Genomic DNA, 16,125 nt, shown 5'->3' with positions numbered 1-16,125 from the left:
TCTGTCTTGAAGCGAAAGTTCAACATTAAAATTGCATATTGAAATTAGTTTACGGCATACTTCGTAATTCACCCGAATCATTTTGTATACCCCCTGTTTTGAAATTCTTTTCTAATCACTGACGTGATTCTGCAAGTAAGACTTTGATTGGTCGAATGAAAGGTCAACTGGGCATGCGCTCCAACGGGATGCTGTTAGATCCACAGGTAATAGTTATTAAAGCCTTTCCTGGGTTTGCTGTAATTTTTAAGATGTTATCGACTAACAGACTTTTTAACGATTGTAATTACACATCAAATATATTGTTCTGCATAAAATATTAGTGGCTGTATATTAAACGTGTTTCTGATCGTTCTGATATTTGTACTAAGTTAAATTTCATTTTATTTGAGTCACAATATGCTAATGTGTTACAAAACAGTGACAAGGGGGTTAAAATTTCAAATTGTGTCAAATCTATCCCTACCCAGGTTTTTCAATAGCTAGGGTAATGCCTTTTATAAGTTTAATTACGCGATGATAACTTTGTTTGGAGACGACATCTAAATTTCATAATTCTCTAGTGGTGTCGTTAAACAAAACAAACTTTAAAAGTTAACCTGAAACTGATTACTTTGGAATGCATAACCGCAAGAAAGATAAACCAGTTTTACATGGAACATACATATATATTTTTTTTTTCACACCTGGTATTCGTGTTCGTTAGATACCATTTATCGTACAATTCGTTGCTCTTTATATACGGTTTAAAGGGACATTCCTGAGTTTTCTGCAATGTTTTAAGATGTTATCGACTAATAAAATATTTCTACGATTAAACTTACATATTAAATATATTTTCTTGTTTAGAATATTAGTGGCTGTATATTAAATGTGTTTCTGATCGTTCTAATATTTATACTAGGTTAATTTTCATTATATTTCCTAAAAAAAATTATTTCGTATTTGAAAACAAAATCCAGTTTGGGCTTCTTACAAATATTAAGATGACCAGAAACACATTGAATATACAGACACTAATATTCTAAACAATAAAATATATTTAATGTGTAAGTCTAATCGTAGAAATATTTTATTATTCGGAAACATTTTACAATGCAGCAAACTCGGGAATGTCCCTTTAAACTAACAGTCGATTAACGTGCATCATTTTTGACAGACAAATCAAATCATGAAGAAAAAGGCATATTTTCTGATTAATATCAGTTTTATTTATCAAATGTGGGTAGAAAAATGTTAAACGCTTGAACACTAACATGAAACAAAACCAGCAATTGGGTTAAAATACATCAGAGTAGAATAAATCAACGTTTTGAAAAGTGCCAACAATGAGCGGCTCACCTAAAACTACTGCATGTGGACCTTTTTCAAGAATAGCTCAGTTTTTTCCTATGATAACCTCTGATAACCACTTTATCTACCATTTAATATGATCTTTTCTCTTAACTGTCTACTGTTGAAAGGACAATTAAGCAAGGGAAATGATCTTAAGGTGCATCATTGTGACAGACTATTTCATAACGTGCATCATATTTGACAGATAGTTAGCATCAGAGGGAAACTGTAGGAGTTCAGTATGATACCATCTAACAAGAACAGGAATCATTGGGATATAAACTTTTCCAAACATAGCGGGGCCATAGGCCTTTGCCTACAATACTCCAACCGGGTATAAGGACACCAAATATTCAGGTAAGACAGGAAAACACTTTTTTCGTTTTCAAATTACACTTTCTGAATCTTAACTCATTCTCAACTTGATGATGACCTATGAGGACAAGAAATGCTAGGCAGTGAAGCATCCTTAGAATTAATGCAGTTTTTTCTTAAGTTCAGTATATCTTTGCATGATTGCACTCAGAACACCATCTTCAATGGTGAAGTCATCCGGGGTGCCGTTCACTCCAATGGGTCCATAGAAGAATATCTGCTTCTTAATCGTGTCTATGTCTGGTTTCTTTGGCAAGAAGAAATGTGAAACTGTATTCCGATACATCTTATGAAGGAACTTGACCTCATACTGTTCATCTTCTGCAGCAGTGACACGACCAATGTAGTATGTCTTCGAGAAATACACAGCGTAGTACTGGTGAAGTTCGATTTTATCGATACCCTAAACAAAAAGTAACAATAGAAAGAAAGAAAGAAAGAAAGAAGTGATTTATTTAACGACGCACTCAACACATTTTATTTACGGTTATATGGCGTCAGACATATGGTTAAGGACCACACAGATTTGTTTAGAGGAAACCCGCTGTCGCCACATAGGCTACTCTTTTACGACAGGCAGCAAGGGATCTTTTATTTGCGCTTCCCACAGCCAGGATAGCACAAACCATGGCCTTTGTTGAACCAGTTATGGATCACTGGTCGGTGCAAGTGGTTTACACCTACCCATTGAGCCTTGTTGAGCACTCACTCAGGGTTTGGAGTCGGTATCTGGATTAAAAATCCCATGCCTCGACTGGGATCCGAACCCAGTACTTTCAGGGTTGCCAGAGGTTTGGACAATGGCTCCAGCTAGTGCGTGTTAAGAAAAAGATGCAATAATAGGTTTGCCAGTAGCTCAATGACGGGAAAAGATTCAAAACACATGATAAAATCTACCACCATGACCACAGAGATGGCAGAACCTGACGTGTGATTGATATTTAGACAGGGAAATTTTAGAAAACCTTTTTTTTCAAAATAAAAGATACCATCAGCACTTTCAGCAAGGGGATGGGTAACTTCTGTTGCAGGGAGGCTAGGCTTGCCGGCAACTGGTGTCGCAGGTGTGTGAGCATTTTCTCTCTCTAGGTAATCTATTAAACCTTGCGCGTCAAATGGACTGTCTGGGGCATCTATTGGAAAGTAGTCATTGGTCACTGAAAATTTTGAAAAAATTATATGGTAAGTAAAATTAGTTCACTGTACTATATTCTCTACTTTGTTCAATGTTTGTATTTCAATGTATTTGAATTTATAGTGACATAATAAAAGAAAAACATGGTTGTATATATTTATGTATATATGTGAGACAAACATCAAAACAAATTGTTGATGAATAAAACAATTTGCAGCATTTATTTTGTTTTTATTGCTTACTGAGTTTATTTTGAGTAATAACCATTCATATATATTGTAACCATAACCAATACACTTGCTCTATACCCCTGAACTGAACTATAATCATGGTAATATTGTAATGCATATACTTTACCCAAGTCTTCTAATGAATGATCCCAAAGGCCAGTTGTCTCGTTAGTAGCAACAGGCTCCTGTTCCATTGCAAGGGTACGACGTTGCCATGGTAACACGTATGCAGTATTCTGGCATCCATAAGTTCCTTCAATGCAAGCTTTGCAGAAGCAGCTGAACATTCGGGTGTCTAGAACCCCTGGCTTTACAGATTTTACTGCATGGAGATTCGTCGTTCCTGCCAAAGAAGGGTGACTGCTCTAGCTGGTCGTTCTCGCTCAATATCTCCTGTGCCAACGTAGTAGAAGACTCCTCTGTCCTTCACAGTCATCTCTCACTAACTGATCATTGCAGAAGTCAAACATGTCCTTTGCACTGTTGACTACTTTTTCTCTGGCCATTACTGCACGTCTTGTTTTAGACTTCACCACTCCGGAAACCCCATCTGATGGCCCTTTCCCATGGCGCGACCCGAAGTAGTGACGTTCTACATCCATACCTAGGTCTTCTTTGGAAAATGTAATGTCTGAAAAGGGCAGGCGAGACTTGTATTGGCTACTGCAGCCATCAGTAAACTCTTATCATCTTCTTGAGCTCTAGGTGTCTCTTCTCCCTCAGATGTGCTATACACAACTTTCGGAAATGGTTCACTGCATGTGCATCGTGTTTAAGGTCTTCTGAGATGAAGACAACAGCTTCTTGGATGATATGGTCATGCTCCTCACACTCACAGTGATAGAATACAACCGAAGGGTGAACTGTCACCTGCTGAATGGCCCAATGGGCCGACTGGATTTCTTCCTGTTGTATACATGAATAATTCTGAGCAAAGTCCATGACACAGACTGCCGATTTCTTGGTGATGAGACTGTACATGGCCTGCTGCCACATGGCATCAAATAGATGGCGGGAAAGTGGCTTACACTGATCCAATATTTCCTCTACCATTGATCCAATAGTGCCCGTTTTCTTCATTAACACCTTCTTTGATTTTTGGATTCCGTTGTGGAGGTAATTTTGAGTGCACCATCTTTGCCAGCATGCTACTCTATTTCCATGGTCTTGTACCAATGATGCTAACTTGTCTTGTAAAACAGATGTCCCACACTGGTCGCAGTTTCTGTTGATGCATTTGAGTTGATGGAACAGGCTTCCTTCCAGCTTTGGACACAAGGCTGCCTCCGTCAATTCATACTTATCCTTGAGTTTCAGATGAGTGTTACCTGTAACTTGAGCTGCTTGGTTGAAGCTTTTGAGGCTCAGGTGTACATCAGTACAATACTCACACAGACACTGGATGGCTCTGGTGGTTCTGAGGAGGGATACATGGTTAGGCCTGAGTCTGCGAAATAGGGATTCACTCATATGGGCTTTGAGGTTAGGATTTCTTTCCTGCCACATTTTATGAGCCTTCTCTATTGCCATTTCCATAACTCGACGCTGCTTTGAGTTGTGCTTTACATCATTAACGGATCTCATGAAGGGCAGTTCACGTGAAACCTCTGCACTGCAGTAGAAATCACTGACGTTTTGCAAAACATCCATGCATGTGGCATCTTATCTATTTTTTCTGTATCTTTCCCCAGGAGTTGGTGTGGAACTGTTTACCCTACTGAGGTAATTTGGACGTACATGTACGCCCAATTCAGCTGCGAACTTGCGTTGGAGCCGGTACTTCTTTTGAATCGAAACAGGTAACACCAAATGTCTTTCGCTTCTGTCTAGCTCCATTGCTATTCACACCCTTCAAAACTCTTAACTTCCTCACAAATATTTTTCCATCCTAAATCCTTTGCCAAATTTCGTCTGCAGGTAACTTTCTTGTTTATACCTAGAGTTCTCAGTGCTTCTCGTTTCCTTGGGGTTGTCTTTGTTCCATTTATCAACCCATGGCAGATTTCAGCGAATTTCAAAGGGTCCTTAGGCAGCTTGCTCCAAACCCTGGACATTGCCTTGTGCATGGCATTCTTAGTGGGAAATGGATTTCCTTCTCCTGTATCCTTGGCATTAGCAGTTGCTTTCTTCTCCAGTCTTCTCTTTTTGTGCCGTTCCCGGTCCTTTTCTGTTTCTCGTCTCCTCTTCTGGACTGATTTGTGAGCACGACAGCGCTGTTGAGCATCCTTCCAGTACTATTGCTTTGATTTCTTTTCCGCTCTTGTCAAAACCTTTTTTCTTCTTCTTACTATTTCCAAGCTCTGCTCCTTTATTACTGGCAGCATATTTCCTTTGACGAAGGGCACCAGTCTCTCGGTCACGGGCAATTTGATCGTTTGTGCGTTTCTGTCGCCTGATCCTATTTCTCAGCTTCCTTAGCTTTGTGTGCAGCCCAGGCTACAGGGTCTTCTTTAAATTTGGCTCTGTACCGCTTCATCGCAGTTGCAGCATCCGTCTTCTTCTTCGTACCATTCTCAGAAACATCAGAACAGGATCCTGATGGCGATGGTTCAACTTGCTTTTGGGATCGCAACTGTATTCGGATGCCTCTGGCATGCATCTGAAACAATAATTAGACTGTTCAATAAGAGTACCAAGGCTAATCTAACCACAAGCAAACAAAAAAATATCTCTCTCTCTCTCTCTCTCTCCTCCCCCCCCCCCCCCCACCCCCCCCCCCCCACCCCCCCCCCCCCCCCCCCCCCCCCCGCCCCCCCCCCCCCCCCCCCCCCCCCCCCCCCCCCCCTGTACTTCGGATGCCGACACACGCCCAGAAACACGACCACAACACAAAAAAAAAAACAAAAAAAACCTATACACCTTAAGACCGGTCAACAAAAAACCAAAAACAGACCACGCTACCCCCCCCCCCCGACCCCCCAAAATCTACACCCCCTCTCTCTCCCCCCCCCCCCCCCCCCCCCCCCGCCCTCTCTCTCTAACCACACCCCACCCCCCCCCCCGCCCCCCCCCCCCCCCCCCACCCACGCATATCTCTTCTAATTTTATAGAACTGTTTAAAATCTCTCCTCTCTCCCTCTCTCTTAAAAAAAACCCCACAATTAAAATTGTTTGACGTGTGGAAAGTTGGTAAATTTTTACATTGTAAATAATATATATATATATATCACGAATTGTTCACTCTTAAATTTTTACAATTTATACATTAAATATATTAAAAAACAAAAACAAAAAATTGGAAAATTGATTTGGACCCCCCCCCCCCCCCAAAAAAAAAAAAAGGAAGTAAAATTATATTAATTAAATTTTTGGGTAGCTAATAATAATAAAATCTGATTAATACTTGAGCTATTGATCATCAAAAATAAGCAATTAAGTTTACCCAACACCACACCATCTCCCCACCCCCCCCCCCCCAAAAAAACAACAACACAACAACAACAACAAACAAACAAAAAAACTGGACACTTGCCCTTTAATAGGTGTATCATGGTCAAGGTTGCATTACCGCACGGTACTTTTTTTAATTGTACAGTTGGGCTGTTATTAAAGAACACATTATTGATAGTTTTGATTTGAGATGGTCTCTAAGTAAAGTTAATAATGTTGCTACTTTGCTTTGTTCAATACGACTTTTTGTACTACAAAAATGATTAAAGCTTGAGGTATTTCCGTTAGTTACCTAATATCGTATCGATCGTTTTGATGGAAAATGAAAATCTATCTAAATACCCTGTATGAAGATACAAGATAATAACCAAACACAGAAGCCGACGAAATAATTTCGCTGCAATGTTCTAGAGAATCACATTTTCATCCAGAAAGAATGTTCTGTCAACAAAACAGAAACGCACGGGATATGGCAGTCAAGTTTAACGCATGTTACTTAGTGAATTTACTTTAAATGTCAAAAGCTGACGCACGCGACAGAACCTCTTGAAATGCTATGCTCCCATCGTGGTCATGATGCTTTATCGATAGGGTGAATGCGGCGAATGTCCAAAGAAAGCTAACGAAATAATTTCACTGCAATGTCCTAGTAAACCTCTATGATTTCACGAAACTGGAATAATCTGTCAACAAACAACAACGCACGGAATATGCACATCAAATCCAGCGCACGTTATCTGAAATCTGTCAGAATCAAAAACTGACGCACGGATGAAAAGTGAGCATGGACCTTGGCTTGCCTTCAAGAAAATCAGTGCGAACGGCACCAACAGGAAGAAAATGGCTGATGATTTATTGGAAGAAACCTGTGGACTGTCAACCCTTTGTACTTGCCTTTTAAAAGGGTGTGCCAAATTTTAAGAATTTAGCCATGCACAACGGTTTTTTGGCCTTCCAGGTGGTGCACATTTTTATGTCAGAAATTTAGCTTGAAAATAATGGGCAGTTGCTGAAAGACAATGATATTTCAAAAACAACTTCTCAAACATCACAAAACCATTGTCTCAGCTATATCCTACAATAAAACACTATAGGATAAAGAAATAACACTACTTGTAGACAATATAATTTTATTTATTTCAGCCTTACATTTAACAATGTACAGTGTAACACATTAGCAAATTATGACTCATTTCCTAAAATATTATATTTTCGTACGTACGAAATTATTTGAAGACAAAATCCAGTTTGGGCTTCTTACAAATATTAAGACAACCAGGAACACATTGAATATACAGACACTGATATTCTAAACAAGAAAATATATTTATTGTGTAAGTTTAATCGTAGAAATATTTTATTAGTCGGAAACATCTTACAATGCAGCAAACTCAGGAATGTCCCTTTAACTAGTGGGGCTAATTTTAATCAGATTGATTCGTGCTACGTTGTATTCGAATGAATGAATGAACGAATGAATGTTTAACGACATCCCAGCACAAAAATACACATCGGCTATATGGAAATATTATTTATACAATTATATAAAACCACGGTGTAAATAGCTGTGTGGAAATGTATAATAGGCCTACAGGTAGTACTAAACCAAATAACTTCCGGCTGGGTCAAAGTTCGAGGGAGTTTAATCATAGCAATATCTTACAATGCAGCAAACTCAGGAATGTCCCTTTAAATAAAAACTTCTATTTTTTATTTTTACAATAAACGTTAAATAAATATAGTTTTTTCGTACGCTATCGTTATGTCATGGGTCATTAGACTACCTTGAATACTGTTATGACACACGTCTGACGTCACGAGTCGCTATAGCAAATGCAAGCTTGCGGTAGTCGAGGTTTCTAAAATCGACATCATTCAACGTAACTGTAATTGACATGGCTGAATGTTATTAGCATCGCTTGTAAAACGACTACAATCGTATTTAAATACGATATTTATTAAATACGTTTGGGAAATTCATGAAATTCGCTCTCGCTCAAGGAATAAAGTAATTCTGAAACTCGTTTAATAAATTCCATATGGCACTCCCGCTCATGCAACAATCTCTATGCATAACTTGCACATAAATATGTAGGTAACAGGCACAACAGAAAACAGTCTGCCACATGCAGAGACAATATTGCTTTTGTATACTCTCTAATCCCGGCAAGTCAGTCGATGAGAGAAAAAAAAACCCAGTCCCAACAACATTAAAATAATTATCATTTGCTGATCGCCACCAGCTGTATATGTTCTATTTCTTGTTCATTATAACAATTTGAATTTTCGTACGTAAATTTGACGTTTAAAATCCACATGTGTCGCAAAGCAATTTGTCGTAAAAAAAAACAAAACCCCAAAACCAACAATTTTTTATTTTTTTCCTCCATTTTACACTGGGTAATGTAAACATAAATCAAAACACTGTTGCAATAATTGTCTAGATTGAACCATTTAGTCACAAGACGCAGGGCGATGCCATAAAAGAATACCTGTAAAGAATACGAGCATGTATATATAACGGGAACACCAAACCTTCTCTACCAGGATCTTCAACGAGCTCCGCAGAATAAGAAGGTAAGTAACAACATATATTTCTTTCGACGGCAAAGCTGGTGATCCCTACCATTAGCTACAACAGCCGACTGCTAAATTCTGACCTTAGTTTCAGATGTACGTACCTTTTTGGTTTCGCGTGGCCTTAATTTTGAAGTACTACTATTACAAAAACTCAGGCACTGACAGACACTCAAATAAACTAAAAACCAAGGATTGGTTTTAATACCATATTTTACCTAACTTTCGCAAAGTTGTGAGGCAAATATTCTATTAATTAAGTGAACAGAATGGACATGTATTTGAAAAAAAACCCGAAACACAATTTTTAGGCTGTTAGAGTGATATGAAAAGTCTGGGAGAGACACAAGGATACAAATGAAAATCTGAACGACAAACATCATCAGGGCCGCATCTCCGCACAATGCGGAGTTCAATCGCTATCACGTACCTATACAAGGACAGCCCCTTCTGAGGAGACCCTTTAATAGAGATTATATCCCTATCGCATCACCACAAAGAGGATTGCCACTCCCAGACTAGTTTACTAAATGAAAACTAGCACCGGACGACTCATTAGAGTAGTTACAGCTGTAATGAAATGCACTTGTGAATCACCGTCTTAACAGTAATGGTATCCACCCCAAGTTTAGCCAGCTAACGTTCGCGAACAGTTTGACTGGAAACATGTAGCGGGTTTCCTCTCTAAAACATATATAAAAATGACAAATGTTTGACATCCAATAGCCGATAATTAATAAATCAATGTGCTCTGGTGGTGTCGTTAAACAAAACAATTTTTTTTAATATTCCAATTTGATACTAAGTAAAAATTATGAATTGGTCATGGGTTGGGACTTAAATCACCTATAATTTGTTTATAAAGTTTCAGATAACACTGGCAGTCTGCTGCATGGTGCTTCTAGCACACTCATCTGCGATTACGCCCAACGAAACGACGACAACGGCCTCGACGAAGCCGAAGAAATCAGCACACCGTGGGTTTATTTTTGGCGATGGCATTCCCATTACTGGTGGTTACAGTAGAGGTGGTAACGTTGGCTACAGCAGACAAGGGGGACGCACCAAAAGCAATCATGTAGGCTACGGCGGTACACGAGGTGGCAACACCGATACAAGTTCATATCCCAGAAATAGCGGTAGAGGCAGTGGTTATAACAGTTACGGTGGCGACAGAGGGTACCCCAGTAATGGTGGCGGCAGTAGTTACCCTAGACATGGTGGCGGCAGTGGGTACCCCAGTAATGGTGGCGGCAGTAGTTACCCTAGACATGGTGGCGGCAGTGGGTACCCTAGTAATGGTGGCGGCAGTAGTTACCCTAGACATGGTGGCGGCAGTGGGTACCCCAGTAATGGTGGCGGCAGTGGTTATCCTACACATAGTAGAGGCGGTGGTTATCCCAGCCAGGGAGGACATAGATATGGTGGCGGTAGTGGCTACCCCAGTCAAGGAGGAGATAGATATGGTGGAAACAGTGGCTACGGTGGAGGCAGTCGATATTCAGGAAATGACAGGGGACACTCCGGAAATGGTTACGGGAATAGTGGAGGTCACTCCGGAAATGGTGGAGGACAGGGGTACAACACGTATCCAACTTTCGGAAAGAGGGGATATCTCGTGTGTCCCAACCAGACATTTTTTGATAACATTTACAGATGGAGCGATCTTGCAAGCGGATACCCACGGTAAATATTATTTGTTTTTATTACGTAAGTTATTAGTCCAGGCAGTTATGTAAATTAGCTTCTTTTACAGTAAAATGTTTTTTTTTTTTATTCTTAAAGGGACACTCCTGAGTTTGTTGCAATGTTTTAAGATATTATCGACTAATAAAATAGTTCTACGAGTAAACTTACATATTAAATATATTTTCTTGTTTAGAATATTAGTGGCTGTATATTAAACGTGTTTATGTTCGTTCTAATATTTGTACTAGGTTAAATTTCATTTTATTTCCAAAACATTTTTTTTTTTTCGTACGTACGAAATTATTTGATGACAAAATCCAGTCTGGGTGTCTTGCAAATATTAAGACGACCAGAAACACATTGAATATAGAGACACTGATATTCTAATCAAGAAAATATATTTAATATGTAAGTTTAATCGTAGAAATATTTTATTAGTCGGAAACATCTTACAATGCAGCAAACTCAGGAATGTCCCTTTAAGACTATCCAGAATTAGAAATCCATTGGTAGCATTTGTTTTAGTCATTTGATCATGGCAGCCATCTTGAAATTCAAAATGGCCATAATTTTGGGATATTTTACATATATTTTGACTCCTAGTTAACATAGAAACACAATTCTTGTCTATTTATATTTTTAAGGACAATGAACTCGCTGATAACATTTTATTTAGGCATGACAGCCATCTTGAAATTCAAAATGAACGCCAATTAAATATTCTTATATATATATATATTTACTCAGTTGACCCACAACAATTTAGGTATCCGTTTACATTTATGAGCTCAGTGAATGAAGTTGTGTAAACAAAAATTGTCTGACCTAAGCATCCATCTTGAAATTCAAAATGGCCACCATTTTAGGTCTCACTACACAGATCACTTCCGGGTGAGAGTTCATTCATCATGGTCCACTATAGTTCCTAATTGTGACACATGTTATGGTTCACATATTCACTTCTAGGAAATGGTGAAGAATTAAAACAATATGTATGTTTAATGGTAAGCCTTCTGGCTGTATTTTGCCCATGTTATTTTGTAATATTGTGCATCGACCTTTTGGGACATGGGTATATAGCGCAAGTGACAGCCGGAGTGAATCGGTTAATGAACCACCTGTTCGGACCGGTACTACAGCCAGATGCGGTCATATAGCAAAACACTGAGACGGAAATGTTCTCAATTTTGGAGTGAAAATAAATGCTTATATAATGTATGTTCGCAATGGTGTATGTTGTTAGTGCCAACAAGAACCCGTTCTATGGGCAATCTTCGCTTGAAGTTGGGCAGTTTAACATGGGTTTCAATGGCAGATGACATCTGTGTAGTGAGACCTTAATATATTTTTCCATAGATCTCAACTCTCATTTAACAGAAACACAATATTTGTTTTGTCTATATGTACATTTATGTAGACATGAATTTATTGATGACATTTTTATAGTCATCGAATCGTGGCAGCCATCTTGAAATTCAAAATGGCCACCATTTTAATGTATTTTTCATATATCGTAACTTCCGGTTAAGGCAGAAGCACAATTATTTTTGTCTGTACATTTATAGGATCAGTGAATTAAAGGGTGACATTTTTATAACCATCCTCCAGTCATGGAACCACGTTTAAATTCAAAATGGCAGCAATATGGAGATTTAAAAATGGCCACCAATTTTATCATTTGGCAAATACTTTTCCTCCTAGTCCACATACATTTTATGTGAAATAATTAAAATATTGCATTACTAATGACTTTCATGTTCTAGATTTTAAACTAATGAAATAGAGGAACAGACCAATTGTAAACTGTAATTCACAATGACACATTAGCAAGGCTCACACATTTAGTATTTGGCTAATTGAATTTGTTTAAATTAGCCACTTTTTAATAATTTCTAAAGAAATATCCAACATACATGTATTTGAAAATTGACTAAAATTAATTATTTACCATTGTGACCCCAGATTAGGCATCTACTTCGTCTGCAATGGCATGTGTATTGCAGCAACCATCACCACTTGTAGAGTTCTGTACATTGCGTGTTGTATTTCTTACAGGTTCATCTGCCTGAACACTTACTGATACCACAGTTGCATCTGATCAGTTCTGTCACAGCTTGCACCTTCAACCATATTCACAAATATATCCTCCTTGATCCAACCATGGGTCTAGATCACCTGGTATAGCATGGACTCCTAAGCTAGGATATTTGCTCTTATTAGATATTTGGCAGTGTTTCCTCACTTTGGTTTGGTGATGGTGTCTTGAACTTCTGCCCTCTTAGAATAGCTGCATCAATTATACAAATGACCCTTGAGCTTAGTACCATGGAGTACTGACCTCTTTGTATGATTCATCAGTAATTCCAAGCTGGCTAAGAGCTCCAGATATAGCCAGTGGAGCTTTCCAGAATACATTCAATAACATTTGTTTGCATAATACCATCAATTTGTCCTGTGGTGTCACATCCAGTTACTACAAGCAATCCTGGTAATGTTGATTTTTTTTCTGAACCCAGTTCATAATCAATTAGTTGCATGCTGATCTGCTTGCGACTTACGTCTGTACCAATAATTAGTGGGATCAGTGTGTGTGATCTTCTCAGGATAAGAACTAAGTCTGTGTCTGGTGCACAAATTCACTTCTAATCTGCCATATATCTTGTCAGTGAACAGAAGCATTTCCCGCATGCTTTGATTCACTATTAGATGGTTACATGGGTGCAATATTTATTTTTTAACACAATAATATTTATGAAAGATGACATCAGATATTTCCACTAACCAGGCTACAGATTCTCGAAGCTATCTGAGCACTACGATATCAAAAACTATTGCAGGCCATGATGTGACAATGACACACGATTCCTCATACTCGTGAAGTAATCGGGCCAGGTAATGAGGTGGATTTCTACATCAAAGACAGATACACAAATAATTATATATAAATCACAACCAGATCAACCTGCAAACATTGTATAATGAACTGTATCCAGATATAGAATCGTATTACCAGATGTTCATGCTGTAACAGGACAATTGGTGATGGTGGACATCAATAAATAGAATTCAATGTATTCACGAAAGCTCCATATATAAGTAACACCAAAGTCAGGTTGGAATCGATGATGAACCATACAAAGAGGTTAGTGAAAATGTGAAGATTTTACTGCATGGAACCAAGCACAAGGGTAATTTCTACAACTGATACAGCTACTCTAAGATGAAAAGTTCAAGAAACCATCACCAAACCAAAATGTGGAAACACTGCCACCTACCTCTGGGGTATGAAAACAGCATACCCAAAGAGCACGTATCCAAGCACATTTCTGAGCTCAAGATACCATATGCTACATCTGGATATTCTTGATGCATCCAAACTTGGTTGGGTCAAGGGGGTTGGTATATTTGTGACTGCTGTTAGAGGTGCAAGCTGCATCAGAATCTGTGGTAGAACTGATCAGATGCAATTGTGGTGTCAGTAAGTGTTCAGATAGAGGTACTGTAATTTAGGGTAAGCGACACAACCTTCAATGTACAGAGCTTTGCAAACGTGAAACTGCTGCATTGTGCATACTATTACAGATGAAGTAGATGCCTAATATGCCATTATGTATTACAATTTACAGTTGGTATGTTCCTTTATTTCATTAGTTTGTCATTAGTATTGCAATATTATAATTATTTGACCTAAAAATGTACTAATGAACACAAGAGTCGCATTTGTATGTAGACTACGAGAAAAATTATTTGCCAATTAATGATTACCGTGGTGGCCATTTTGAATTTCCACATGGCTGCCATTTTGAAGTTTAAGATGTTTGCCATAATTGGATGACTACAAACCAATTAGATTCACTGACCACTGAAATATACATCTAGACAACAAAACTGTGCTTCTCCATTAACCAATAGTTGAGATATAAGACAAATGTATTAAAATGGCGGCCATATTGAATTTAAAGATTGTTTTCATGATTCAGTGACTATATAAATGAAAACCATCCAATACATGGAATACAGAAATGTACATGGACAAAAAATTATGCTTCCACGTTAACCGGGAGTTGAGAGATTTGAAAAAGTGGTAGCCATTTTGAATTTCAAGATGGCTGCCAAGATCAGACAACAATTTTCCTTTTTACAAAATAATCATCTGAGCTCATAGATGTAAACTGACACCAAAATTATTTTTCTATGATCAATGGGAGTAAAGATAGAGAAAAAAATATAATGGAATGACGTCCATTTTGAATTTCAAGATGGTTGCCATGTGAAATGAATAATAAAAACAATATTTTAATTGACTAACATAATATGTTTAAATAGACCCCTAAAATATGTTTCTATGTTTAATGGGAGTGGAGATATATAAAGAAATTATATGAAAATGACGGCCGTTTTGAATTTCAAGATGGATGACATGATAGTGGTCAGAAAAAAATGCTACCAATGGATTTCTGGTTCAGGTAGGTCATGGGAACATATGACCAAAATTTTATTAACTTGAGCAAAAATAAATAAATGCAACCTTCAAAAAATGTACATAACTCCCTTGACTATATGGCAAAGTGTATATGGTTAAGGACCACACAGTATATGCCGGTGCCTTTGTATGTGACCATATTATTCTGTGTGCGTACATATATCGAAATTATTGATGTCTCTTTTCACACTTTTCGTCTCTATGTCTGTCTCCGTCTGCTTACAAAGAATGAATGAATGAATGTTTAACGACACCCCAGCACGAAAACTACATCGGCTGTTGGGTGTCAAACTATGGTTCCGTCTACTTACAGGGGCGAGACGTAACCCTGTGGTAAAGTGTTCGCTTGATGCGCGGTCGGTTTGGGATCGATCCCCGTCAGTGGGTCAATTGGGCTATTTCTCGCTCCAGCCAGTGCACCACGACTGGTACATCAAAGGCCGTGGTATGTGCTATCCTGTCTATGGGATGGTGCATATAAAAGATCCCTTGCTGCTAATCGAAAAGAGTAGTCCATGAAGTGGCGACAACGGGTTTCCTCCCCTCAATATCTGTGTGGTCCTTAACCATATGTCCGACGCCATATAACCGTAAATAAAATGTGTTGAGTGCGTCGTTAAATAAACCATTTCCTTTCCTTTCCGTCTGCTTACACTGTTTTGTTTGTTGTTATCGTTGGGTTTTATTTCCAAATATTTATCAGCAGCTTAAACGTTTGGGCCACTTTACAATCTCTTATCTCCTTTTTCAGAGCTCAAATAAACGTAGAGATAGCTGCAATGGCTGCACTACGAATGTGCCTGGCACGTACGAGACCGGCCGCCACCGCTCCGACAGTACCAGCTACGGACCCCATGCGAGTTATATTCCTAGTTATATCTAATTACATGTAGTTTCAAACACGTTAATTC

General features: G+C 38.5%; 1 protein-coding gene across 1 annotated transcript; it reads left to right on the top strand.

Annotated features, from left to right (window-relative positions):
* Positions 1–9,934: 9,934 nt before the first annotated feature.
* On the top strand, positions 9,935–10,732 carry LOC121374614 (glycine-rich cell wall structural protein-like). The gene has a single exon (XM_041501720.1). The coding sequence runs from the start codon at positions 9,935–9,937 to the stop codon at positions 10,730–10,732; it is 798 nt and encodes a 265-aa protein (XP_041357654.1).
* The last annotated feature ends 5,393 nt before the right edge of the window (positions 10,733–16,125 follow it).

This window comes from Gigantopelta aegis, chromosome 6 (assembly GCF_016097555.1).
Source record: "Gigantopelta aegis isolate Gae_Host chromosome 6, Gae_host_genome, whole genome shotgun sequence".
Taxonomy (NCBI): Eukaryota; Metazoa; Mollusca; class Gastropoda; order Neomphalida; family Peltospiridae; genus Gigantopelta; species Gigantopelta aegis.
The sequence above is the reverse complement of the archived record's forward strand: the minus strand, read 5'-3'. Positions and strand labels throughout refer to the sequence as shown.

What these genes read in the sequence shown, in the direction of transcription:
- LOC121374614 (XM_041501720.1), top strand. Translation starts at nt 9,935, where the DNA reads ATGGTGCTTCTAGCACACTCATCTGCGATTACGCCCAACGAAACGACG.